The 26,630-nt window shown below is 45.4% G+C and overlaps 1 protein-coding gene across 1 annotated transcript in view; it reads right to left on the bottom strand.

Moving 5' to 3' along the window:
• Window positions 1–26,630, bottom strand: part of LOC149439394 (DNA (cytosine-5)-methyltransferase 3A-like) — a 449,390-nt gene that overhangs the window by 32,280 nt on the left and 390,480 nt on the right. Inside the window, exons 10-17 of the mRNA XM_089659024.1 lie at window positions 25,429–25,585; window positions 23,552–23,701; window positions 20,355–20,399; window positions 14,133–14,212; window positions 11,678–11,790; window positions 3,501–3,684; window positions 285–369; window positions 38–183 (exon numbers count right to left, since the gene is read on the bottom strand). Coding sequence (XP_089515150.1) covers window positions 38–183; window positions 285–369; window positions 3,501–3,684; window positions 11,678–11,790; window positions 14,133–14,212; window positions 20,355–20,399; window positions 23,552–23,701; window positions 25,429–25,585 — 960 coding nt within the window. The remainder of the gene's footprint in view (window positions 1–37; window positions 184–284; window positions 370–3,500; window positions 3,685–11,677; window positions 11,791–14,132; window positions 14,213–20,354; window positions 20,400–23,551; window positions 23,702–25,428; window positions 25,586–26,630) is intronic.

Raw genomic sequence — 26,630 nt, 5'->3', positions numbered from 1 at the left:
AATGATATGAATGTCAGGTTAGGCAGCTGTAACTCACATGCTTACGGGTGATGTTGCGTACATCTCCCACATACATTATCTTGCCCTGATGACGCACCATCCCCACTGTGATGGAGTCTTCGCACACCTCGGAGGCAATGTACCGATCTACCTGGATCCCAAGATCCTTTAGCACCAATAGACCTGATGGGAAGATTGGACAGATGAAAGGTAAGCCGCAGTTGATGACGACGGGACACCTGACCTGGAAAATTGATGCTTCACATGATGATGGGTCAACTCACCTGTAGCAATGCCATCGAACAAAGAAAGTACACGGACAGGCTTCCGCTTTTCAGCTGGTATCGGAGGATAAAGCTTTGGTGGGTCCTTTATAAAAAGTCAAAAGGAAACAATTAAAGCTGGTGGTTCTAAAGACACATAGGGGTTTATTTACTAAAGGCAAATAGGCTGTGCACTTTGCAATTACAGTTGTTCCAGAGCTTAGTAAATGAGGGGAAGATTTGCTGATTTCTATCATTTATTTATTTCAGGTACTTATATAGCACCATCAATTTACATATATATATTGTACATTCACATCAGTCCCTAACCCTCAAGGGATGTACAATTTAAGGTCCCTAACTTACATTCATACATACACATACTAGGGCCAATTTAGACAGGATCCAATTCACCTACCAGCATGTCTTTGGAGTGTAGGAGGAAACCAGAGTACCCGGAGGAAACCCACGCAGGCAAAGGAAGAACATGCAAACTCCAGGCAGGAGGTGCCGTGGTTGGGATTCGAACCAACGACCCTAGTACTGCCAGGTGGAAGTGGTAACCATTTAGCCACTGTGCTGCCCATCATCCAATCATGTGCAAGCGGTATTCATTGTAAAGGGAACTTCACCTCATTTTCTAAGCTCTGCAGCATGTGCACTTGCAAAGTGCACAGTCTATTTTTAATTAGCAAATAATCCCCAAAATGTAAAAAGATACTAATATTATAAGAAATTAAACTGCAAAACATTTTGAGATGTTATCAGATTAACCACTTGCCATCCACCATATAGCAGAAGTACTGCTACAGGGAGGCAAGGCTGTGCAAACTCACGTATATATACAGTCATGGCCGAAATTGTTGGCACCCTTGATATTTCTCCAGGAAATCATGTATTTCTCACGAAACGTATTGCATTAACACATGTTTTGCTATACACATGTTTATTCCCTTTGTGTGTATTGGGACAAAACAAAAAAAGGGAGGAAAGAAAGCAAATTCGACATAATGTCACACAAACCTCCAAAAATGGGCTGGACAAAAGTATTGGCACCCTTTCACAACTGCGGATAAATAAGAATGTTACAAGCATGTGATGCTCCTGTAAACTCACCTGGGGCAAGTAACAGGTGTGGGCAATATAGAAATCACACCTGAAAGCAGATAAAAAGGAGAGACGTTCACTTAACCTTTGCATTGTGTGTCTGTCTGTGCCACACTAAGCATGGACAACAGAAAGAGGAGACGAGAACTGTCTGAGGACCTGAGAACCAAAATTGTGGCAAAATATCAACAATCTCAAGGTTACAAGTCCATCTCCAGAGAACTAGATTTGCCTTTGTCCACAGTGCGCAACATTATCAAGAAGTTTGCAACCCATGGCACTGTAGCTAATCTCCCTGGTCGTGGACGGATGAGGAAAATTGATGAAAGATTGCAACGCAGAATAGTCCGGATGGTGGATAAGCAGCCCCAAACATGTTCCAAAGACATTCAAGCTGTCCTGCAGGCTCAGGGAGCATCAGTGTCAGCGCGAACTATCCGTCGACATTTAAATGAAATGAAACGCTATGGCAGGAGACCCAGGAGGACCCCACTGCTGACACAGAGACATAAAAAAGCAAGACTACAGTTTGCCAAAATGTACTTGAGTAAGCCAAAAGCCTTCTGGGAAAACGTCTTGTGGACAGATGAGACCAAGATAGAGCTTTTCGGTAAAGCACATCATTCTACTGTTTACCGAAAACGGAATGAGGCCTACAAAGAACAAAACACAGTACCTACGGTAAAATATGGTGGAGGTTCAATGATGTTTTGGGGTTGTTTTGCTGCCTCTGGCACTGGGTGTCTTGACTGTGTGCAAGGCATCATGAAATCTGAGGATTACCAAAGGATTTTGGGTCGCACTGTAGGGCCCAGTGTCAGAAAGCTGGGTTTGCGTCCAAGATCCTGGGTCTTCCAGCAGGACAATGACCCCAAACATACGTCAAAAAGCACTCAGAAATGGATGGCAAAGAAGCGCTGGAGAGTTCTGAAGTGGCCAGCAATGAGCCCAGATCTAAATCCCATTGAACACCTGTGGAGAGATCTTAAAATTGCTGTTGGGAAAAGGTGTCCTTCCAATAAGAGAGACCTGGAGCTGTTTGCAAAGGAAGAGTGGTCCAAAATTCCGGGTGAGAGGTGTCAGAAGCTTATTGATGGTTATAGGAAGCGACTGATTTCAGTTATGTTTTCCAAAGGGTGTGCAACCAAATATTAAGTTAAGGGTGCCAATACTTTTGTCCAGCCCATTTTTGGGGTTTTGTGTGACATTATGTCATATTTGCTTTTCTGCCTCTGTTTTATATTTGTTCCAATACATACAAAGGGAATAAACATGTGTATAGCAAAACATGTGTTAATGCAATACCTTTTTTGTGTGAAATACTTGATTTTCAGGAAAAATATCAAGGGTGCCAACAATTTCGGCCATGACTGTATGTGATCTGCATTTCCAGGTAGGGGACGCATGCGCGTGCCGCCCTACTCACACCACTATTGGCAGCTGGGGATGTCAATCAACAGGTTCCAGCCGGTGATTCCCGGCTGGTACTCGGTGATCGTCAGCAAAGCTAACAGGGGAGAACCCGTGTGTAAACAACACAGGTCTCTCTCCTGTCAGCAAGGACATGCTGCTGTGTATTTCTCTGCACAGCATGTCTCCATAGTAAAACAGCACACAATTAACCCTTTGCTCGCCCCACGTTAACCCCTTCCTGCCCAGTGTCATTAGTACAGTGTCAGTGCTTTTTATTAGCACTGATCACTGTATTAGTGTCATTGAGGATGACAGTGGCAGTTAGTTCTCACCCAGTGTAACTTTAGAACATTTTTTCTACCCAATACTTAGAAATATATAGATGAATGAGGGTTTGTTTGAAGGTGACTTTGTTCAGAATATGTAAATACTTTAGTGGGCATGACTTGGAGGGGGTTCACTTTAATTGATATTATGTCTATATGTATTCAAGGTTTTATAACAATTTATCTGAAGGCCTGTGTAAAGGAAAAAAAAGGGATTCAGGAATCAGAAGAAAATGCATTACTATCAGTACAGGAAAAGGTTGTATACTGTATGGAAAAAAAAAATGTAACATTTTCCAGCACTCTCCTATAATTTACTTCACTGCTGCAAAGTACTCTTCAAATTTCCATGAAAAAAAAATGGAGATAAGCCAACTGACTAGGTACTTACAAATTCTTGGTCGTGATTATTGGCGAAGAAGAGCTGTAGACGGGTGGGCCAATCGTCTCGACGTCGCAGTAACCCGTACACCCCTTTGTGCCCACACATGTAGCAGTTCCAGGGGTCTTCTTTGATAGCTGCCTGAGCTGCGCCTGGTCCCACCAGCAGGTCCACACATTCTACACAGAAACACCTTGAAGAAGCAGGAGAGAAGACATCACTACCCGGACAGTAATGGCTTACTCATGTCCCAGCTGAGTTTATACAAATTACAGGCAATTCAATGTTCTTCCCAGCCTTGAGACAGGCCGCAATCTGCAACACTTTAACCGCTTCCCTACCACCCTATAGCAGGACTACTGCTACAGGGCAGCAGAACTACTGCTACAGGGCGGAAGAACTACTGCTACAGGGCGGAAGAACTACTGCTACAGGGCGGAAGAACTACTGCTACAGGGCGGCAGAACTACTGCTACAGGGCGGAAGAACTACTGCTACAGGGCGGCAGAACTACTGCTACAGGGCGGAAGAACTACTGCTACAGGGAGGAAGAACTACTGCTACAGGGCGGAAGAACTACTGCTACAGGGCGGAAGAACTACTGCTACAGGGCGGAAGAACTACTGCTACAGGGCGGAAGAACTACTGCTACAGGGCGGCAGAACTACTGCTACAGGGCGGAAGAACTACTGCTACAGGGAGGAAGAACTACTGCTACAGGGCGGAAGAACTACTGCTACAGGGCGGAAGAACTACTGCTACAGGGCGGAAGAACTACTGCTACAGGGCGGAAGAACTACTGCTACAGGGAGGAAGAACTACTGTTAGAGGGCGGAAGAACTACTGCTACAGGGCGGAAGAACTACTGCTACAGGGCGGAAGAACTACTGCTACAGGGCGGAAGAACTACTGCTACAGGGCGGAAGAACTACTGCTACAGGGAGGAAGAACTACTGTTAGAGGGCGGAAGAACTACTGCTACAGGGCGGAAGAACTACTGCTACAGGGCGGAAGAACTACTGCTACAGGGAGGAAGAACTACTGTTAGAGGGCGGAAGAACTACTGCTACAGGGCGGAAGAACTACTGCTACAGGGCGGAAGAACTACTGCTACAGGGCGGAAGAACTACTGCTACAGGGCGGAAGAACTACTGCTACAGGGAGGAAGAACTACTGTTAGAGGGCGGAAGAACTACTGCTACAGGGAGGAAGAACTACTGCTACAGGGCGGAAGAACTACTGCTACAGGGCGGAAGAACTACTGCTACAGGGCGGAAGAACTACTGCTACAGGGCGGAAGAACTACTGTTACAGGGAGGAAGAACTACTGTTAGAGGGCGGAAGAACTACTGCTACAGGGAGGAAGAACTACTGCTACAGGGCGGAAGAACTACTGTTAGAGGGAGGAAGAACTACTGCTACAGGGCGGAAGAACTACTGCTACAGGGCGGAAGAACTACTGCTACAGGGCGAAAGAACTACTGCTACAGGGCGGAAGAACTACTGCTACAGGGCGGAAGAACTACTGCTACAGGGCGGAAGAACTACTGCTACAGGGCGGCAGAACTACTGCTACAGGGCGGAAGAACTACTGCTACAGGGCGGAAGAACTACTGCTACAGGGCGGAAGAACTACTGCTACAGGGCGGAAGAACTACTGCTACAGGGCGGAAGAACTACTGCTACAGGGCGGAAGAACTACTGCTACAGGGCGGAAGAACTACTGCTACAGGGCGGCAGAACTACTGCTACAGGGAGGAAGAACTACTGCTATATGGCGGCAGAACTACTGTTACAGGGCGGAAGAACTACTGCTACAGGGAGGAAGAACTACTGCTACAGGGCGGAAGAACTACTGCTACAGGGCGGAAGAACTACTGCTACAGGGCGGAAGAACTACTGCTACAGGGCGGCAGAACTACTGCTACAGGGAGGAAGAACTACTGCTACAAGGCGGAAGAACTACTGCTACAGGGAGGAAGAACTACTGCTATATGGCGTCAGAACTACTGCTACAGGGAGGAAGAACTACTGCTATATGGCGGCAGAACTACTGCTACAGGGCGGAAGAACTACTGCTACAGGGCGGCAGGGCTGCACAAAATCACGCATATATACGTGATTTTGTATTGCCGGGTTCCAGCCAGAAATTCCCTGCCGTTGTCCGGCGATCACCGAGGAACAGTGACAGAGGAGAGGCCTGTATGTACACAATGCAGATCTCTCCCCTGTCAGCACCAGCACACTGCTTTGTATTGCTCTGCATAGCCTTTATGTGCTTTCCTCTCCAGAAGGAAGAAGCCATTATTGTTTAGGCATCATCCAGGGTCAGCAGCTACATCCTGAACTGAGATTCCAGCTCAGACATGACACAATCATTTAAATTCTGGAGCCCATGCAGTTCTTGACTGTTTTCACAAATGTCTGACACAGATCAGCCCTTTGCTGCAGCCTCTCACTTTGTGACTTGCTACAAACGTATAATGTTACAGCCTGATAACTATGATAGAGGGCACTGATGAAATGTTCCCTCCTGCTTGCTGCAAGACTTATGACATCTACCCAGTGTAGGCAAAATCACTGGACTGGGAATTAAAGATCGCATTTTTTTTTCTTTTAAATCTGGAGCCTTTTTGAAAATTGATACTGTTGCAGTATACAGTCACATGTCAGGAATTTATTCATTTAGCCCTGATGAAAACCTGTGCGAATTCAGGTGCGACATACAATTTATAAATCACACCTGAAGTCGTATCTAATGTTTTTCCATGGCACCGTCCTAATCAGTGAGATTTGAAGAAGCAAGATTCCAAAAATAGTTCCTGGACTACTTTTTTCCTGATTTAATTTTGATTTGCATTGACATCTGTTAACCGCTTCCTGACCGCCCTATAACAGAAGTACTGCTACAAGGCGGTAGGGATGCGCAAAATCATATATATACACAGGTGAAACTCGAAAAATTAGAATATGGTGCAAAAGTTCATTTATTTCAGCAATGCAACTTAAAAGGTGAAATATATGAGATAGACTCGTTACATGCAAAGCAAGATAGTTCAAGCTGTGATTTGTCATCATTGTGATGATTATGGCTTACAGCTCATGAAAACCCCAAATCCACAATCTCAGAAAATGAGAATATTCCATGCAATCAATAAAACACGGATTGTACATAGAACAATATCGGACCTCTGAAAAGTAGAAGCATGCATATGTACTCAGTACTTGGTTTGGGCCCCTTTTGCAGCAATTACTGCCTCAATGCGGCGTGGCATGGAAGCTATCAGCCTGTGGCACTGCTGAGGTGTTATGGAAGACCAGGATGCTTCAATAGCGGCCTTCAGCTCTTCTGCATTGTTCGGTCTCATGTCTCTCATCTTTCTCTTGGCAATGCCCCATAGATTCTCTATGGGGTTCAGGTCAGTTTGCTGGCCAATCAAGCACAGTAATCCCACGGTCATTGAACCAGGTTTTGGTGATTTTGGCAGTGTGGGAGGTGCCAAATCCTGCTGGAAAATGAAGTCAGCATCCCCATAAAGCTCGTCTGCGGAAGGAAGCATGAAGTGCTCCAAAATCTCCTGGTAGACAGCTGCGTTGACCCTGGACTTAATGATGCACAGTGGACCAACACCAGCAGATGACATGGCTCCCCAAATCAACACAGACTGTGGAAACTTCACACTGGACTTCAAGCATCTTGCAGTGTGTGCCTCTCCATTCTTCCTCCATACTCGGGGTCCTCAGGCCTCTCCATTCTTCCTCCATACTCGGGGTCCTTGGGCCTCTCCATTCTTCCTCCATACTCGGGGTCCTTGGGCCTCTCCATTCTTCCTCCATACTCGGGGTCCTTGGGCCTCTCCATTCTTCCTCCATACTCGGGGTCCTTGGGCCTCTCCATTTTTCCTCCATACTCTGGGTCCTTGGGCCTCTCCATTCTTCCTCCATACTCTGGGTCCTCAGGCCTCTCCATTCTTCCTCCATACTCTGGGTCCTTGGGCCTCTCCATTCTTCCTCCATACTCGGGGTCCTTGTGCCTCTCCATTCTTCCTCCATACTCGGGGTCCTTGGGCCTCTCCATTCTTCCTCCATACTCAGGGTCCTTGGTTTCCAAATGAGATGCAAAAGTTGCTCTCATCAGAAAAGAGGACTTTGGACCACTGAGCAACAGACCAGGTCTGTTTTTCTTTAGCCCAGGTAAGACGCTTCTGACGTTGTTTGTTGTTCAGGAGCAGCTTGACAAGAGGAATACGACATTTGAAGCCCATGTCCAGGATCCATGTGTGGTGGCGGCTCTTGATGCACTGACTCCAGCCTCAGTCCACTCCTTGTGAAAGTCAACAACACTTTTGAATGGCCTTTTCCAGACAATCCTCTCCAGGCTGCGGTCATCCCTGCTGCTTGTGCACCTTTTTCTTCCACACTTTTCCCTTCCACATAACTTTCTATTAATGTGCTTTGATACAGCACTTTGGGAACACCCAACTTCTTTTGCAATTCCCTTTTGAGGCTTTCCCTCCTTATGGAGGGTGTCAATGATGGTTTTCTGCACAACTGTCAGGTCAGCAGTCTTTCCCATGATTGTGATTCCTACTGAACCAGACTGAGAGACCATTTAAAGGCTCAGGAACCCTTTGCAGGTGTTATGGCTTAATTAGCTGATTAGAGTGGGACACTTTGAGCTGAGAATATTCCACCTTTTCACAATATTCTCATTTTCTGAGATTGTGCATTTGGGGTTTTCATGAGCTGTAAGCCATAATCATCACAATGATGACAAATCACGGCTTGAACTATCTTGCTTTGCATGTAATGAGTCTATCTCATATATTAGTTTCACCTTTTACGTTGCATTACTGAATAAATTAACTTCTGCACGATATTCTAATTTTTCGAGTTTCAACTGTATACACACATACACACGATTTTGCCTTCCTGGGTAGAGGGCGTACGCACGCACGCTCCCTACCCATGCCACTATTGGCTCCTTGGCATGTCAATCACCGGGACCCGCCCACCGATTCTCGCCTGGGACTCGGTGATCATCAGCAGAGCTGACGGGGAGAGGTCTGTATGTAAACAACACAGATCTCTCCCGTCAGCACAAACAGGCTGCTTTGTATTGCTCTGCACAGCAGAGCAATACAAAGCAGCTTGTCTACACTGTAAAACACACACAGCACATGATGTAAGAGCCAGTGCAGGGGAGGAACACCCTAGGATAGCCAGAGGTGGATGTTCCAGCATATACTATCAAAAAATGCGATTTTGACTGCCTTACCAGAGGTCAAATAGGTCTAGTGAGTGAGTAATTCACATATTTCAATGGCACGTGTTGAAGACACACATATCTATGGGTTACAGCACTGCGATACAAAAGGACTGTCACGGTTAATTTGCTATCACGGTCTTCTTTATGGACACTAATTGATCAACATTTATTGGGAGGACTTAGCACCACACTAGGAGTAATGTATATCAGATGCATAGAGATTGTGGCATTGTTTGTTTTTCTTTTTTATATTTATTTTTTATTGGACAGCACATGTCTATTTATAATTGTTATATGGTGTACAACAGGGCTCTAAAAATCCCAAATTCCAGGTATCCATGGCGACTATAAATTACATCCTGGCACCTGGGCTTTTGTCAGCCGTCTGCTGTCAGGCACCAGGACGTCGCTTCACTGATACAGGGATTTGAAATCCCCATGGTTCAATCTCCTATCACACGAATGGCACTGACCAATCAGAATCTGTCTGACCCATCCTCAGACGAGAAGAGAGAAAGCCACGGGGATTTCAAATCCCCAGACCAATGAAGCGGCGTCCGGGTGCCTGACAGCGGGGTATCGAGGGACACTGGTAAAGCAGGAACAGGGAAAGGGGGTGGGGGAGGCGTGGAATGGGGTCCAGTGTAAGGTCACCTTACAGATTTTCTGTAAAGGTGAACTTACACTTTCACTGTGTCATCCCAGCCAGCCCACATAGCTCTTTCTTTCTTTTTCTTTTTTGACACGCAGTTCTGGGTGCCGGGCATCTGATTTAAAAAACTGGCTCCTAATTTTTTTAGCTGGCTCCTAGATTCAAAGCAAATCTGTCAAGCCCTGGTGTACAACATGGATGAAATATCACACCAGCACACTGAAAAGCTTGTTTCAAAGTGCTTTGTTCTTGGTTGATCACTTAGAAAAACAACCTTAAAGCGGAGTTCCACTCACCCTGTCAAAAAATAAAAGTCAGCAGCTACAAAAACTGTAGCTGTTGACTTTTAAAAAACAGCCACTTACCTGTCCCTCGGTCCCGCGGTGTGTCCCCCGCAGCCCATTTCACTGGCCATCATGTATTCCAGGAGGCCGGCATCTTCAGTGTGGGCACCCGGCTGTGATAGCTTGCGGCTTCACAGCCGGGTACCCACTGCGCATGTGCGAGTAGTGCTGCTCTTCATGAATGGTCCTGTAGTCTTCTGGGACCTGTCATGTGTCCCAAAACACTACAGGGAGGGAGGGAGGGAGGACACCTTCCGCTTTCGATTGTCTAGGCCAGTGGTGGGCAACCTTTTTTTTCAACTGAGCCAAATCTTGCCAAAACCACGATTGATATTTATTTTGAGAGCCACATTTTTAAAACTGAAAATACATCCCCCATATAGTAATTCATCCCCCATAGTAATTCATCCCCCATAGTAATTCATCCCCCATATAGTAATTCATCCCCCATAGTAATTCATCCCCCATATAGTAATTCATCCCCCATAGTAATTCATCCCCCATATAGTAATTAATCCCCCATATAGTAATTAATCCCCCATAGTAATTAATCCCCCATATAGTAATTCATCCCCCATATAGTAATTCATCCCCAATATAGTAATTCATCCCCCATAGTAATTCATCCCCCATATAGTAATTCATCCCCCATATAGTAATTCATCCCCCATACAGTAATTCATCCCCCATAGTAATTCATCCCCCATATAGTAATTCATCCCCCATATAGTAATTCATCCCCCATAGTAATTCATCCCCCATAAAGTAATTCATCCCCCATAGTAATTCATCCCCCATATAGTAATTCATCCCCCCTATAGTAATTCATTCCCCATATTGTGTCAATTCACTTACCTTTGCTCCGCGCGTCCCTGTCGCCGTGTTCCCGCGCCGTTCTGGTCTTCAGGGCGGACTGTGAGAGGAGAGGAGTTCGTCACGCTGCCCCGCCTACATCCTGACAGCCAATATTTGCCACGCTCCGCGGGCCGGATTAAAAGGTCCGCCGGGCCGTATGCGGGCCGTAGTTTGCCCATTGCTGGGCTAGCTGCAGAGTCCTGACTTTTGGGGCGGCCGCCCGAGAGGAGGGAGGGGAGCGGGCACCCGGCACACAGAAGAGCCGCATTAAAGTGTGCAAAGAGCCGCATGTGGCTCGCGAGCCGCGGCTTGCCGACCACTGGTCTAGGCGATCGGATCGGACGTGGGAGCGGTTACCTGTCAGATTCTAGTACCTGCTCCCCCCTGCCCCCCAAAGGTGCCAATCCTTAATGGGCAGCGGGGGAGCAGTCCTTAAAGCGGAACTTCCCCTTTTGGGTGGAGCTCTGCTTTAATATGATGAAGGATCCCTGTGTGACACCTGAAACGTTACTTTTCTATGTGATCATAGAAGGGTGCTTTCACACTGCTCCGCTGAAGAAAAAAAAAACGCATTAAAAACGCATATGTGTTTCTGTAACGTGTTTTCTGTGCATTTTCTAGTTAAACATGCACCTATGAAAAATGGATAAGTGACCCAAAAAATGTACCAAAAACGCAACTGTGATGCGTTTTTGATGCATTTTCCATTCATTTCAATGAGGAGCTGTGTTTTTGGCTCAGTTTTAAGTGCACCAAAGATGCAGCATGGATTTGGTGCAGCAATTTCTCTAGTGGAAGGAGTGTCCAGGCAGCTACATCAATCAGTGAGTTTCCTTTTAAAAAAGTGAATGAGGTGCTTTAAATGGAATCACCTTCTTGGTGGCAGTTTCCTATCAATATGTCTAACGCTCACCAAATTTTACTTTCCCTTTCAAAATCAAAACAAATTTTTATGATCTGCTGAAAGAGCTGCTGAACTACACTGGCAAAATGGGGGAAATGTAAGGTAGGTATTTTGCTGATCTTTTCAAACTGAATAATGTTCCAAAGATATGGGTGCTCTCACCTGCAGCAGTTATTGTTCCCACACATGAGCACCTCCCGCCCTCCACAGCAGATGGTGCAGTAGGACTGGTACCCGTCATCATCGTACTGGTATGCACACTCTAGAAAGCAGTTCTGTAAAACAAGAAGGACAGCTATAATGGCAGACAGGACATGGTTGGCTAGAGGCCAACTGGGTGAAGAGGCGGAAGACAAAGTGCTCTATAGTTACTGGTATTCTGCAGCCAGCGGAGGCGCTCTTCCCTCTGCAGGAAAATTCTAGAATCCCCAAATTAAAGGTGAACTCCAGGTAAACAGCTACATGCATATATTACAATTATTTTTAATAATACCTAGACACTTTTTTAATTTATACACTCCTGCCAGACAGTACAGCTAGGAGCAATTTCTCTTTTGGAATAAAGGAATACAGTGGTGTTTTCTCCCCACTTGCAGCCTGGGCAACAAAGTAGTAATAACACTCTTAAAGCGAAGTTCTGCCCCCCCTCCTTCAAAAAAGAAAAAAATTTAAAAGGCAGCAGCTACAAATACTGCAGCTATTGACTTTTAATATTAGGGCACCGGGATCCAGCAGTGTCCTCACCCCAAGTCGATTCTTCAATCGGCCTTGCGGCTTTCCTACTGCGCATATCGAATGGGCCGCAGTTTTCTGGGACCTGTGAAGTATCCCAGAGGGCTGCAGGAGGGGGGGTTGTTGGGTGAACTTCAGCGGTGAACTGAGCAGGAAGTGGGAGTGGGTACCTATAAAAACTAGGTACCTGCTCCCCACCCAAAAGTTGCCAAATGTGGCAGTGGATGGGCAGATAAGCGGAGCTTCCACTTTTGGGTGGAACTCCGCTTTAAGCAGGCCATACATGGAATGAAATTCAGCCGGTTCAGCAGTGAAAATTGCTGGAAATGTTTTTCTTCATCAGCGCCACTGGCTATAGCCAGCGGCGCGGATGAGTGTATTCTGATGGTGGGGAAATTTCTTCGCTGTCATAATGCAATGACTCAATGGTCTCCAGACTGTGGCCCGTGGGCCAGATGTGGCCCTTTGCTTGCCTTTATCTGGCCCTAGGGATATGACACACTATTCTTCCCACTGACACCAACAATGAGGCACCATTCCTCCCACTCACATCAACTATGGGGCACTATTCCTCCCACTGACACCAACAATGGGGCACCATTCCTCCCCCTGACACCAACAATAAGGCACCATTCCTCCCACTGACACCAACAATGGGGCACCATTCCTCCCCCTGATACCAATGATGGGACACTATTCCTCCCACCAACAATGAGGCACCATTCCTCCCACTCACATCAACTATGGGGCACTATTCCTCCCACTGACACCAACAATGGGGCACCATTCCTCCCCCTGACACCAACAATAAGGCACCATTCCTCCCACTGACACCAACAATGGGGCACCATTCCTCCCCCTGATACCAATGATGGGACACTATTCCTCCCACTGATACCAATGATGGGACACTATTCCTCCCACTGACACCAACAATGGGGCACCATTCCTCCCCCTGACACCAACAATAAGGCACCATTCCTCCCACTGACACCAACAATGGGGCACTATTCCTCCCCGACACCAACAATAAGGCACCATTCCTCCCACTGACACCAACAATGGGGCACCACTCCTCCCACTGACACCAACGACATGGCACCATTCCTCCCACTGTCTGCCCCCCCCCCCCCCACACACCCAAAATCTGAAAGAGAGTAAACTGGCCCTTTGCTGAGAATGTTTGGAGACCTCTGACTCAGAGGGAGGGATTCCTCTATGCATACTGAGTGTGTGGACAGGGAAATCATGTCATTTTTTTTCGTTTGACCCACTGGTTAAAAAAAAAAATGACTGCTGTATGGCCAGCCTTGAATTCAGCTCACTTTGCTCTCTCCTCCTGTCAGCACATATGCAGCTGATTGGCCCCTAGTGTTGCCCCTCCCTCACTGTCTTTGTTGTGCTGTACAGGGTATAAAAGGCTGACAGGCAGATTCAGGCACTAATGCTTGGTGTACATAAAAATAAATTTCATGATCATAACAAAAGTGACAGTGTCTCTATAAAGCTCACCTCTGACCACTTTATACCTCTCTCCAGTGCTCCCCCTTGCTCTTCCCTTTGTCATGGCCACCACCAAAACATCAAGTGGCACAGCACAGAGGCAGCAGTGACATCACCATCTTCATCACATGACAGTTCTCGGGCCTACTGATTGATAGCTAGTCTTGAGCACTACATTATTGGAGGAGGTCCTATACTCCACCATACCCAGAAACACCAGATATTTTGCAGTGGTGGACACAGAAGTAAGAGTGTAGGGGGCTGCTGGAGAGGTGAGTATAGAATGGTCATTGGTGGGCTTCACAGACAGGGCAAGGTGACAGGGTCTCTTTATTAGTGTTTCATTTTTACAAGGCATTGAAGTTCAGCACTGTCTGGTTACCTTGCAGTTTTGGCACATTCCTCCAATAAATAGCGGGTGTTCTAGGGTGACATTCAGACTGCCACAGGATATGCAGATATCTGCAAAAAAAAATACACAAAGATTCAATATATATATATATATATATATATATATATAAAATATATAAAAGGAGGTGCTACAAAGGTGATCTGTCAGTAAAGCACATACATTAAGTTACATAAGCTCAATATCCATTAGAACACACTGGGTAGGTGGGCCGGAGGAAGTTACAAAACATTTTATAGCATGCTCTCCAATTTACTGCAATAAGTAGAACATCTCTTCCTGACTACCCATATAATTGGAAACATCTCTGGACTAACAATCTGCTTATTTTTGGAAATGTTATACTTTGTCCATGTACTGCAAAGCAACAGGTTCTTTAATGTTCAACCTACCCTTCTATGCATGCCCCCTCAATACTTACCTGAGCCCCATCGCGATCTAGCAAAGTGCAAGACAGCCTCGGCTGTCTCTGGTCTCTGCCTCATTGGCTTACACAGCAAGTGGGAGTCATTGGCTCCCAATGCTGTCAGTCACACCCAGTGAGGAGAGAGAGAGGGGGGTGGGGCCAAGCCACCGCTCCATGTGTGAATGGACACACGGAGCAGTGGGTGCCCCCCCATAGCAAGCTACTTGCTATGGGGGCACACGACAGAAAGGAGCGCCAGTGGGGGACCCGAAAAGAGGAGGATCCAGGCTGCTCTGTGCAAAGCCACTGCACACAGCAGGTAAGTATAGACATGTTTGTTATTTTACAAGAAAAAAAAAAAAAACTTTAGTATCACTTTAATTTGCTGGGTGAGCGGAAGGCAGTGCAGGGATTGGCAGAGAGGGGGGACAGACACTGAACGGTTGGTAAGCTGGGTGAGCCTGGTAGCAGCATTCATGATGGTCTGAAGAGGGGATAACCTATGTAAAAGTAAGCCAATGAGGAGGAGGTTGCAGCAGTCGAGGCAAGAGATGACCAGAGAGTAAATTAGGAGTTTGGTGTCGTTGGTTAGGAAGGGGCGTATCTTGGAGATGTTTAGGAGGTGGAGGCGGCAGGCTTTGAAAATTGAATGATGTGGGGCTGAAAGGATAATTCAGAGTCCAGGATTACAGCTAGTACCATGGCATGCGGGGACGGGTTGATAGTTGAGCCGTTGATCTTGACAGAGAAGTCAGGGGAAGGGACATGTGGAGGAGGGAATGTTATGAGCTCGGTTTTGGTACATTGCTTTTCAGGAAGTAGTGAGTGCCAGTTAAGACACTTGGCCAACAGAGCCAATGGCCACAACAAAAACAACTTTGTCGGTCAAAGTAGAGCAAGGAATGCATCAAAGTAAAATTCAAATGGGAACCCCTGAAGCCCCAAAAGAACAATAATTATATCCTATGGTGACAAAAGGGATCAGACCATGAGGATCGCATAGGAGATCCCCTGCACATAAGTCCTAATCAGGTAGTGGGAAGCCAAAGGTCTTTTAAATAGAAATGAAGGGGAAAAAACCTGCCAAATGTTGCCAAGGACCCAAGTGCAAATAAGAGAGGATCTGTCCCACTGAATAAACCTAGGGGTGAAGGCCCTTAAGACAATGTCCAAGCAAGTATGCCTTTCATGGCTGATGGTAGACTTTGTGGGAAATGGACTTCCTAGCCTTGAGCATTGTAGGAATCACAGGCTCAGAGATGCCCCTATCCGTTAGAACCTGGGCTTCAACAGCCATGCCATTAAAGCCAACAACCAAGAAGCGGAGTGGTAATGGGTCACACAGTGCAAAGTTGTGAAACATTTTACTATGTTGGCTTATTGTATCTGCCTGGGCATATCCGGATCAATGAGGATCACAGCAATGTTCTATATTTTCAGTCCAGTTTGTTGCTGAACCCAGGAGATCTACATCTGGAGTCCTCCACCTGGACACAGGTCCTGGAACATTTCTGGATGATGGGACCACTCCAGAGGATTCCAGTAGTGGAAATCTGTTGGGAGATTGTCTATGCCAGTAATGTAAAAAGCTAACAAGGCTTGGTCCTGAAGTTCTGACCAAGACAGGATCCGCTCTACATCTCTTGCCACAGCGAGACATCTTGTTCCTCCATGTTAACTGATGTATACCACTGCAGTGGCACTGCCTAACTGGAAACAAATCAGATGGGCTTCCAACAGGTTAGTCCAGTGCTGAAGGTGTACCACCCCACTCCAAGCTCCAAAATGTTGTTCAGGAGACAAGATGGTACCAATGATCAAGTCCGCTGCACTGATAAAGTACCTTCTTCACAGCCAGAAAGGCTGGCAGCCTCATGAGGATTTTTAAGCACAAGAAGAAAATACATCCTCGACTCCAGTGTGCCTTCACACCAGAGCTCTCAGAAACTACTAAGGCTGCTGGTAGGTGGGTTATACAGTGAAGGAAATGCGTATTTGCTCTCCTGCTGATTTTGAATGTTTGCCCACTCACAAAGAAATGATCGGTCTAAAAATCGAATGTTCGGTGTATTGTAACACTGAGAGACAGAATAGCAACAAACAATTTCAAAAGAAATGCATGTCTAACAAATGATGACTGATCTGCATGTTCATGAGGGAAATAAGTATTTGATCCCCTTCACGAAACATGACTTAGTACTTGGTGGTAAATCCCTTGTTGGCAATCACAGAGGTCAGACGTTTCCTGTAGTTGGCCACCAGGTTCGCACACATCTCAGGAGGGATTCTGGCCCACTCCTCTTGGCAGATCCTCTCCAAGTCATTAAGGTTTGGTGGCTGACATTTGGCAACTCGAACTTTCAGCTCCTCCACAGATTTTCAATCGGATTAAGGTCTAGAGACTGGCTAGGCCACTCCAGGACCTTAATGTGCTTCTTCTTGAGCCACTCCTTTGTTGCCTTGGCCGTGTGTTTTGGGTCATTGTCATGCTGGAACACCCATCCACGACCCATTTTCAATACCCTGGCTGAGGGAAGGAGGTTCTCACCCAAGATTTGACGGTACATTGCCCCGTCCATCGTCCCTTTGATGTGGTGCAGTTGTCCTGTCCCCTTAGCAGAAAAACACCCTCAAAGCAGAATGTTTCTTTGTGAGTGGGCAAACATTCAAAATCAGCAGGGGATCAAATACTTATTTCCTTCACTGTATAATCTGTTGGAGAAGGAGCAGTAGCTCACATGCGGCCTTTGCGATTAGAGTCCAAACACAACTATGTAATTTGGGTAATAAAGTCCTGCGTGACAGTGGCAAAAACCTCAACTAACAACAGCCACACCCGATACAGCCAAAGAGGACTCTGAAAAAAGAGACTCTAAAATCAGAGGGCAGCATGATTCCAAGCTTCAGGCACAACCAATATTAGGTGACATGCTGCAAGCAGTCTCCAGCATGTTAGTGGACAGTGCACTGGAGGCACAGTGCAGAGGTACGGTACCCCTCATGTCTAGAATCAAAGATGTTACTACTACTTAAGGCCTTGCCTTGATGTTGTGCCTGTATGTCACGCAAACAACATACAGGCACAACATCAAGGCAAGGCCTTAAGTACACATAGGATTTTTATCATAAAAAAGACCCTACTGGTCTCTTTTGTCATAAACCCATCTCTCCTCCCTCTTTTATAAACACTGATTAAATGTTTGTATGATTTTCTTTTTATCTTGTAAAACAATCAGCAACTTATAGCGGGACTGCGATATTACAGAGGACAGTCTGACACTAACTTAAACTTTGTGGGAACCAGTGACATTAATACAGTTATCAGTGCTAAAAATATCCACTGTCACTGTATTAATGTCACTGGCTGGGAAGGGGATAAACATCTATGGTGATCAAAGGGTTTTGCTAAATTAACAAAAAAAGACTGAAAATTTTGAAAAAATACACGTTTCTTTGTTTCTGTTATAAACGTTTGCAAATAAATAATTGTTCTTCATAAATTAAGGCCAAGATGTATTCTGCTACATGTCTTTGGTGAAAATAACCCAAATCAGTATTTATTATTTATCTGTAGGAAAGTTATAGAGTTCACAAACTATGGGATATATCTGAAAATTGATCAATCCTGAAGTACCAACAGCCAATGTAATTTCTTGAGGTCCAAGAATGTCAGAACAGTACAGATATCCCCCAAATGTCAGAACAGGACAGATATCCTCCAAATGTCAGAACGGTACAGATATCCCCCAAATGTCAGGACGGTACAGATATCCCCCAAATGTCAGAACAGTACAGATATCCCCCAAATGTCAGAACAGTACAGATATCCCCCAAATGTCAGAACAGTACAGATATCCCCCAAATGTCAGGACAGTACAGATATCCCCCAAATGTCAGAACAGTACAGATATCCTCCAAATGTCAGAACAGTACAGATATCCCCCAAATGTCAGGACAGTACAGATATCCCCCAAATGTCAGGACAGTACAGCTATCCCCCAAATGTCAGGACAGTACAGATATCCCCCAAATGTTAGGACGGTACAGATATCCCTCAAATGTCAGGACAGTACAGATATCCCCCAAATGTCAGCACAGTACAGATATCCCCCCAAATGTCAGGACGGTACAGATATCCCCCAAATGTCAGGACAGTACAGATATCCCCCAAATGTCAGAACAGTACAGATATCCCCCAAATGTCAGGACGGTACAGATATCCCCCAAATGTCAGCACAGTACAGATATCCCCCAAATGTCAGCACAGTACAGATACCCCCCAAATGTCAGGAAAGGACAAATACCCCCCAAATGTCAGGACAGGACAAATACCCCCCAAATGTCAGGACAGGACAAATATCCCCCAAATGTCAGGTCAGTACAGATATCCCCCAAATGTCAGAATAGAACAGATATCCCCCAAATGTCAGGACAGGATAAATATCCCCCAAATGTCAGGACAGGACAAATATCCCCCAAATGTCAAGACAGTACAGATATCCCCCAAATGTCAAGACAGTACAGATATCCCCCAAATGTCAGGACAGGACAAATATCCCCCAAATGTCAGGATGGTACAGATATCCCCCCAAATATCAGGAAAGTACAGATATCCCCCGAATGTCAGGACAGGACAAATATCCCCCAAATGTCAGCACAGTACAGATATCCCCCAAATTTGCAAAGTAGACAGTCCGACGTATTTTGTAACAGGTATGGCGAGTTTTTTGAAGTTGTAATTTTTTTGTCATCATTTTTCAGAAAATGAAGAAATTAAAACAATTATTTTCTTTTTTACATACTGTCACCAGTGCAGTACAGCATCATCATAAAACTGGTGTGGCGGTAATCAAAGACACTGTCTGGTGACAGTACGAACAAAAAAAATTGATAAATTTTTTATATTTTATTAAATTTTTTTCTCTTTTTTTATAAGATCTTTTTATCATATTCCACTATGACCAAAGTGGTATAATGTTACCATAGTAACATTGTACTACTTTGGGGAAGTGATCAGTACTTTTTTTTTTTTTTTACACAATTTGGCCACGGCTAATCACATGACACAGATGGGCTGTGACTGGCGCAGCCTATACATGTGATCACTGTGACGATTCACAGCTAGACACACTTGTATACAATGGATGGCATGAAAGGAAGCCATCCATTGTATACATCTGCCATGTGACCTGCTGTGATTGGTCACAGCAGGTCACATGGTACTGGCAACGGGGCCGGTACACAGATCTGTCATCGGCCGTGTCCAAGGTACACAGCTGGTGACAGATCTCGCTACGGCGTGGTCCTGTGGGCATGCGCAAAGTGCGATCCGGGAAGGACGTCATTTGACAAGGACAAGGGGTTCGCCCGGCCGTCACTTTACTATAGGCCGCGCAAGGAAAGTGGTTAATGAATAATTAGACTCATCTGTAGTTGAAATCTTGTTATTTAGGATTTTGTTGTCCAAAATATAGGTTTGCTCCTAAGACTTTCATTGGGGTGTATTCATTTTTGCAACATGGTCTTGAATTAATTTGTTAGGAAAAATACATTGTGTGTGCAAATTATTACTTTTTGTGTGTGCAGTATTTTGTAGTATAGTGTTCCATAAGAAATGTTGATCCTGAAAGGAAAGGAAAGGTTTTCTGACAAATTTGTTGGGGTGTACTCATTTATGCTGAGCGCTGTACGTGGCAATGATTTAAACCGGAATCAGGAAAAATTATGAATACAGCTCGTAATCAGAGATGGGACTGAGAAACATGGAGTTACAAGAAGGAAAGACTCACCTTCAATGTGTCTGCACTTCTGTCTGACTTCATAGACCAGCCTCTCTGGAAAACAGAACAAAGACAATGAATGGGGAGCCGGATAAAGCTAACAGGACTGGTAACACTATATGCAGACTCCACTCACTGGGCTACAATATGCTTTTTTTATTCACTAGCAATGTGCCTATGAAACTCCAGGAAAGTCCTCTGAGACTAGGATCACATCCAAGGTGGCAATGCCCAGCAACAATCTTGGGGTTTTTGGATGTTTACACAAGGGAAGCTTTTACAGTTAAAGTGATATTAAATGCTTACATTTTACAAACAAACACATCATTCTTACCTGCTGTGTGCAGTGGTTTTGCATAGAGCAGCCCAGATCCTCCTCTTCTAGGGTTCCCCGCTGGCGCTCCTGGCCCCTCCTTCCCGTTGGGTGCCCCCACAGCAAGCAGCTTGCTATGGGGGCACCTGCTGCTCCGTGTGTCCATTCACGTTCATCGGTTCACTGGCTGTGATTGACAGCAGCGGGAGCCAGTGGCTCCTGCAGCTGTCTCAGCCAATGAGGAGAGGGAGTCCCGGGATAGCCGAGACTCCAGTGCACATCACTGAATCAAGAGGGGGTTTAGTTGAGTATTAGGGCTCATGTACACTGCAACTGAGATAAACTCATGTTTAGGAGCTGTTCAGTGTTTTTTCCAGCAGCCCCTGAACTCCCCCTAATGGTTTTCTATGTGTCCATGTCGTTTACAGTCATTTACAGGCAGTTGAGTTTACAGTCGTTTTTTTGAATGCAGAAAACTTGCGTTCAGCAGCCGATTTTATCAGCGTTTCAAACGCAAAACACTTGTAAACGCGTCAAATCGCGTTTATAAGTGTTTCCAATTTTTTTTTAACTCTTCCAGTTCCCGATGCTGTCCAGAGCCTTTTTTCATCGTGACAAATGCATGCAAAGAGTTTTCAAGGTGCTCAGATGGACAAAACACTGAACACAGGATGTTCCTACCAAGCTTGTCACACATTGTAATGACCATTCACACCTCAGACCTCTCCCACCCTTGGAAACAAAAGATATGTTAATGACCATTCACACCTCAAATTCCTCATGAAGACTCCACCTATCAGGTGGCCTTAATGGCTCCCTCCACCAGACACCTTTCCCACCCTTGGAAGCAAAAGAAATGTTAATGACCATTCACACCTCAAATTCATCATGAAGACCCCCTGCCAGGTGGCCTTAATGACTCCCTCCACCAGACACCTTTCCCACCCTTGGAAACAAAAGAAATGTTAATGAGCAACTCACACCTAAGCTAATCTCAACACATACTGCTGTCTCTGCTTCTACTCTCTGTATTTCTCTGAAACAGTCTGAAATAGTTAATCATTTCCAACTTTTCAGTGCATTATGGACATTTGTGAGGTTCTCCTGTGCTTATCTTTAAAAAACGCTTCTAAACTAAACGCACATAAATGCGTAATGCAAACGAGGCTTAACAGACATTTTTTAACCTACGTTTTCCAGCAGTCAGTTTCCATCGTTCAGAAGTGTCCCATGTGCATGGGGCCTTAAGGGGGGCTGGGGGAGCTGATGCACAGAGAAGGTTTTTTACCTTCATGCATAGAATACATGAAGACAAAACACCTTGAGTCTTTACAACCACTTGCATGCAGAAAACACGTTAAATGCACATATAATCCTGTGGAAAGATTTTAATGGAAACAAATGGTGTAGTGACAGGGTCTGTTAACTTTCTCAAAGAAAAACTCAATGTTGCTTCAAAGACTTCCACAAAGCTACTTGTTAAAAGCTTTGCAAAAGCCTACAGTCAACACTGCTCAGACAAGCAGAAGTCCATGTGTCCAAGGCTTCAGGAAAAACACTCTGTAAAAGGTGTTCAGGAAAATGGTACACGTTCAACAACTTACTGTTTTTGTCTTTGTAACACACCAGCAGCCAGAGCAGACAATTCTGCGGTCTGCAGAGTGGAACCCTTGCTACCTGTGTAGAAACAGTGGTCTCTCTGCCAGGTCCCTGGTCTGCAGAGTGGAACCATTGCTACCTGTGTAGAAACAGTGGTGTCTCTGCCAGGTCCCTGGTCTGCAGAGTGGAACCATTGCTACCTGTGTAGAAACAGTGGTCTCTCTGCCAGGTCCAACACAACCATGGTTCAGCAGCCCTACAGCTCTGAAATCAATGGGGAGCATGAGCTTTGCTAACTGGAAAGCTGTAGTTTATCTATTATAGGCATTTTTATAGCGGCATCAGTGCTTTACAAACTATTTATCAGTCACTGCCCTCAAGGAGCTGCCAATCTAAAGTCCCTATCTCATATGTACACACTAGGGCCAATTTAGGCCTTATCTACGTGTGTTTAAAGTGTGGGAGTGCTGCACGGAAGATGTGCCAACCACTAATCCCATGTCTTGTGATGAGAAGGGGGTACACTAGACCACCGTTCTCACACCAAGAGCAATAGTCCTCAGCAGCCCAGTCCAGGACACAGGACTTTCTTCTCACAGGGGGTGCTTTATGAGGACAAGAAATATTAAAATATTGAACACTTGCCATTTCCCGTGCACTGAGATAGGCCCTGGTTCACACCAGTGCGGCTTTTACTTCACGCACTTCAAAGCTGACTAATCAGTGTGACTTCATGGCGTCTTACTGACTTCATTTAAAAGATGTCAATGCAAGGTGTAATGAAGTCACACAAAAAAAAAGTGCAGAAACGTTTTCAAAGTCGCTGCGACTTGAGTTTCACTGATTTGAATGGTTCTATTGCCGTTAATGGGGTGTGACTTGTCATGCAACGTTGAATTCTCAAGTTGCATGACAAGTCGCACTGGTGTGAACCAGGGCTTTTAGAGCACATCTTCCCCAAAAGTTCAGCTATGGTTTAAATGGTTAATGGCCTCTCAATCAATAGTAAAAAATAGTCATTTTTAGCCTGCCTGATGTGATATCACAGCTTGATAAATAGCACTGGGGTTTATTTACTAAGCTGGAGAGTGCAAAATCAGGCTCACTTCTGCATAGAAACCAATCATCTTCTAACCTCAGCTTCTTCAATGAAGCTTTGGCAGTAGAACCTGGAAGCTGATTGGTTTCTATGCAGAAGTGAGGTTGATTTTGCTTTCTCCAGCTTCAGTAAATAAACCCCAATGTGTTGCTGTAACTTAACATGGAACCATCTCCTGGGGTCAACAGGACATACCTCGCGTGCGCTCATCGATGATCTCTTTCACTTTCGGCTTCTCCACTGTGCTTTTCCGAGGTTTCTTGGCAGGAGGGGGAGGGGCATAAGCTGCGGCTTCAGGTTCCACCCACATTTCTGTGTAAACTTCTTTGTACGGATTGCGTTCCTCTGTATAAAACAAAACAACATATGAATTGGCTGACATTACATCAACAAAAAAGTAAGTAAACAAATAAAATGCAGCACAAATGACACCTCCCACCATGCACTGCTGTGCCCTCAAAGAATGAATGATTTCTGTGCTGTAGTACCTCAAACTGAACTCAAGATGTCATCACAAAACACCAGACTGGCTACAGAATACAGAAAACTCAGCAGGCAACTTCCGGCAGATGAAGTTATGTGTTTACCAATTCCCTTCTGGTCATGAGCAGCAGAGATTATACACGGCTCCAAAAAAATGAAAGGAAGACTTTGTAATCAGAGTCTAGCATCAAGTCGATGAAACTCCTGGGATATTGATCTGGTCAGGTAAGTAGCAGAGGGGGTTGTTAATCAGTTTCAGCTGCTTTGGTGTTAATGAAATGAACAACAGGTGCGCTAGATGGGAAACAATGAGACAACCCCCAAAACAGGAATGGCTTTACAGGTGGAGGCCACTGACATTTTTTTCCCTACTCATCTTTTCTGACTGTTTTTCACTAGTTGTGAATTTGTCTAGAGTCAGTGTCACTACTGGTAGCATGAGGCCATATCTGGACCCTACAGAGGTTGCACAGGCAGTCCAACTCCTCCAGGATGGCACATCAATACGTGTCATTGCCAGAAGGTTTGCTGTGTCTCCCAGCACAGTCTCAAGAGCATGGAGGAGATTCCAGGAGACAGGCAGTTACTCTAGGAGAGCTGGACAGGGCCAAAGAAGGTCCTTAACCCATCAGCAGGACCGGTATCTGCTCCTTTGTGCAAGGAGGACCAGGATGAGCACTGCCAGAGCTCTACAAAATGACCTCCAGCAGGCCACTGGTGTGAATGTCTCTGACCAAACAATCAGAAACAGACTTCATGAGAGTGGCCTGAGGCATCCTCCATTGTGACAGCGGGTGGGAAATCTTCTCCGCACAACAGCTGTCACAATCTAAAAAGGACACGGTCATATTATTTACTCACAGCTATCTGCGAATGAATGAACTACAACTACTGTCTGCCACCACAGCAGACGGCTTGTAGTTCTGAATGAACTGTGAGGGCGCTGGTGAGTGATCTGGTAGTTCACTGATTCTTCCTGCTCTCCGGTAACTGTCAGCCCGCAAGGGAGGTACAGGCACCCAGCAATACTGAGATTCTGCAGGAGCCTGACATTGCACCCCTGATCTGCTGTTAGGGGGGTAAATGCTCTGTGGGCTCCAGGAAAAAAAAATAAACACATTTTTTTTAACTGCAAAAATATGTGCATGTATTATTTTTTTTTTTCAAAGGTGAACTTAGCTTTTAATGTGACACAGTCTCCTGTTTATTCAGGGAAGATTGGCAGCATCTGCTGATAACTCACTGTCCATTACAGCAACAGAGTGAAGGCTCAGGGGAAGCGGGGAGTAGGTGAAAGAGCACAAAACACAGAGTATACCTTGCTGGGGGAATGGTGGGCTATCAGGACAAACTGTTCCTTTCTGAAGAAAATGATGATTTGTTAAGAAATATTGTAGATGACTGAAAAGAAGTTGGTTCCCAAATCCCACACTGTACCAAAGGAGCAGCTAATTTGTACAAGTTGATCACATATCTAATTCCCTTCCATACCGGTCATTATACATGCATGCCGTGCAGTCCATCCAGAAAGTACAGCAGTGACTTTATGGATGGAACCATTGTTTGATCTCCCTAGTGTGCTGTCTCACCTTCAGGGGGCTCCAGGCCTTTGGGTCCGGATGGTTGGAAGCCGCCAAGGGCCCATTCAATCATCTGCTTGTTCTGGAGTTCTATAGCTTTGGAGGTATCTGTCTCGTCATTTTCAGGGCATGATGGGAAAACCTTCCCGGCTCGAGAGCTGGCCACCTACAAGACAAAGCAAGTCATGATATCCTTGTGATGGCATGTCAAACGCAAATGAATCAGTGGACTGGAATGAGTGATAATAAATCTTCAGTGGGTCACATTAAGCCTACTGAGGACAACTAATTAAAAATAAATAAAAATTATTACTTTGGTAACTGACATAACAGTTGCAACAAATAATATTTTATGCCAGAGAACAAATCTGAGCTATGTCAATGCAGTTGAAAGCAACAGGTTCTCATTTATCTCCAGAAGCACCTTTCTTTCTACTCCCCTGCAGCACCATTTAGCTGGCAGCAATGGGAGGGAGAGAAATGGAGCATGTGGCTTCCTCTGCTTCCTCTCAGTTGACAGTGCCAGTGCTTGGTCCAGTGTTGTCACATGGCAGTAGGAAGTTCCTAGTCCTATGTAGGTTCCAAGTAGAGTGACTCAGAGATTACACAGGGTTTCCTTCGTTCCATTATTTTCCTCCATGAACCCAATTTTCTTGAATGATAGAGATGCAGTCAGTGGATGACTATTGGGAAGAACAGTAGTGGGTCATTATTGAGAAGGGAAGTAGAGCAGTAATGGGTCAGTACCGAGTAGGGCAGTAGTAGGCAGTATTAGTAGTGTGTCAGCATTGGGAAGGATAGTAGTGGGTAAGTAATAGGTAGAGCAGTAGTGTGTCAGTATTGGAAAGGGCATTGGTAGGTCAGTGCTGGGAAGGGCAGTATTGTGTCAGTATTGGAAAGGGCATTGGTAGGTCAGTGTTGGGAAGGGCAGTAGTGGGACAGTATTGGAATTGACAGGACAGTAGAGGATCAGTGGATGGTAAAGCAGTTGTGGGTCATTATTGGGAAGAGAAGTAGGGAGTCAGTATTGGGAAGGGCAGTAGTAGTTCAGTGCTGAAAAAGGCAGTTGTGGGACAGTACTGGAATGGACAGTAATTGCTCAGTATTAGGGAAGGCAGTATTAGCTTAGTATTGAACAGGACAGTAGTGGGTCAGTAGATGGTAGGGCAGTAATGGGTCAGTATTGAACAAGACAGTAGTGAGTCAGTAGA

Source organism: Staurois parvus, unplaced genomic scaffold (assembly GCF_062004578.1).
Source record: "Staurois parvus isolate SC_StPar_1 unplaced genomic scaffold, SC_StPar_1.0 ptg001130l, whole genome shotgun sequence".
Taxonomy (NCBI): domain Eukaryota; kingdom Metazoa; phylum Chordata; class Amphibia; order Anura; family Ranidae; genus Staurois; species Staurois parvus.
This window is presented reverse-complemented; position numbering and strand designations above follow the sequence as displayed.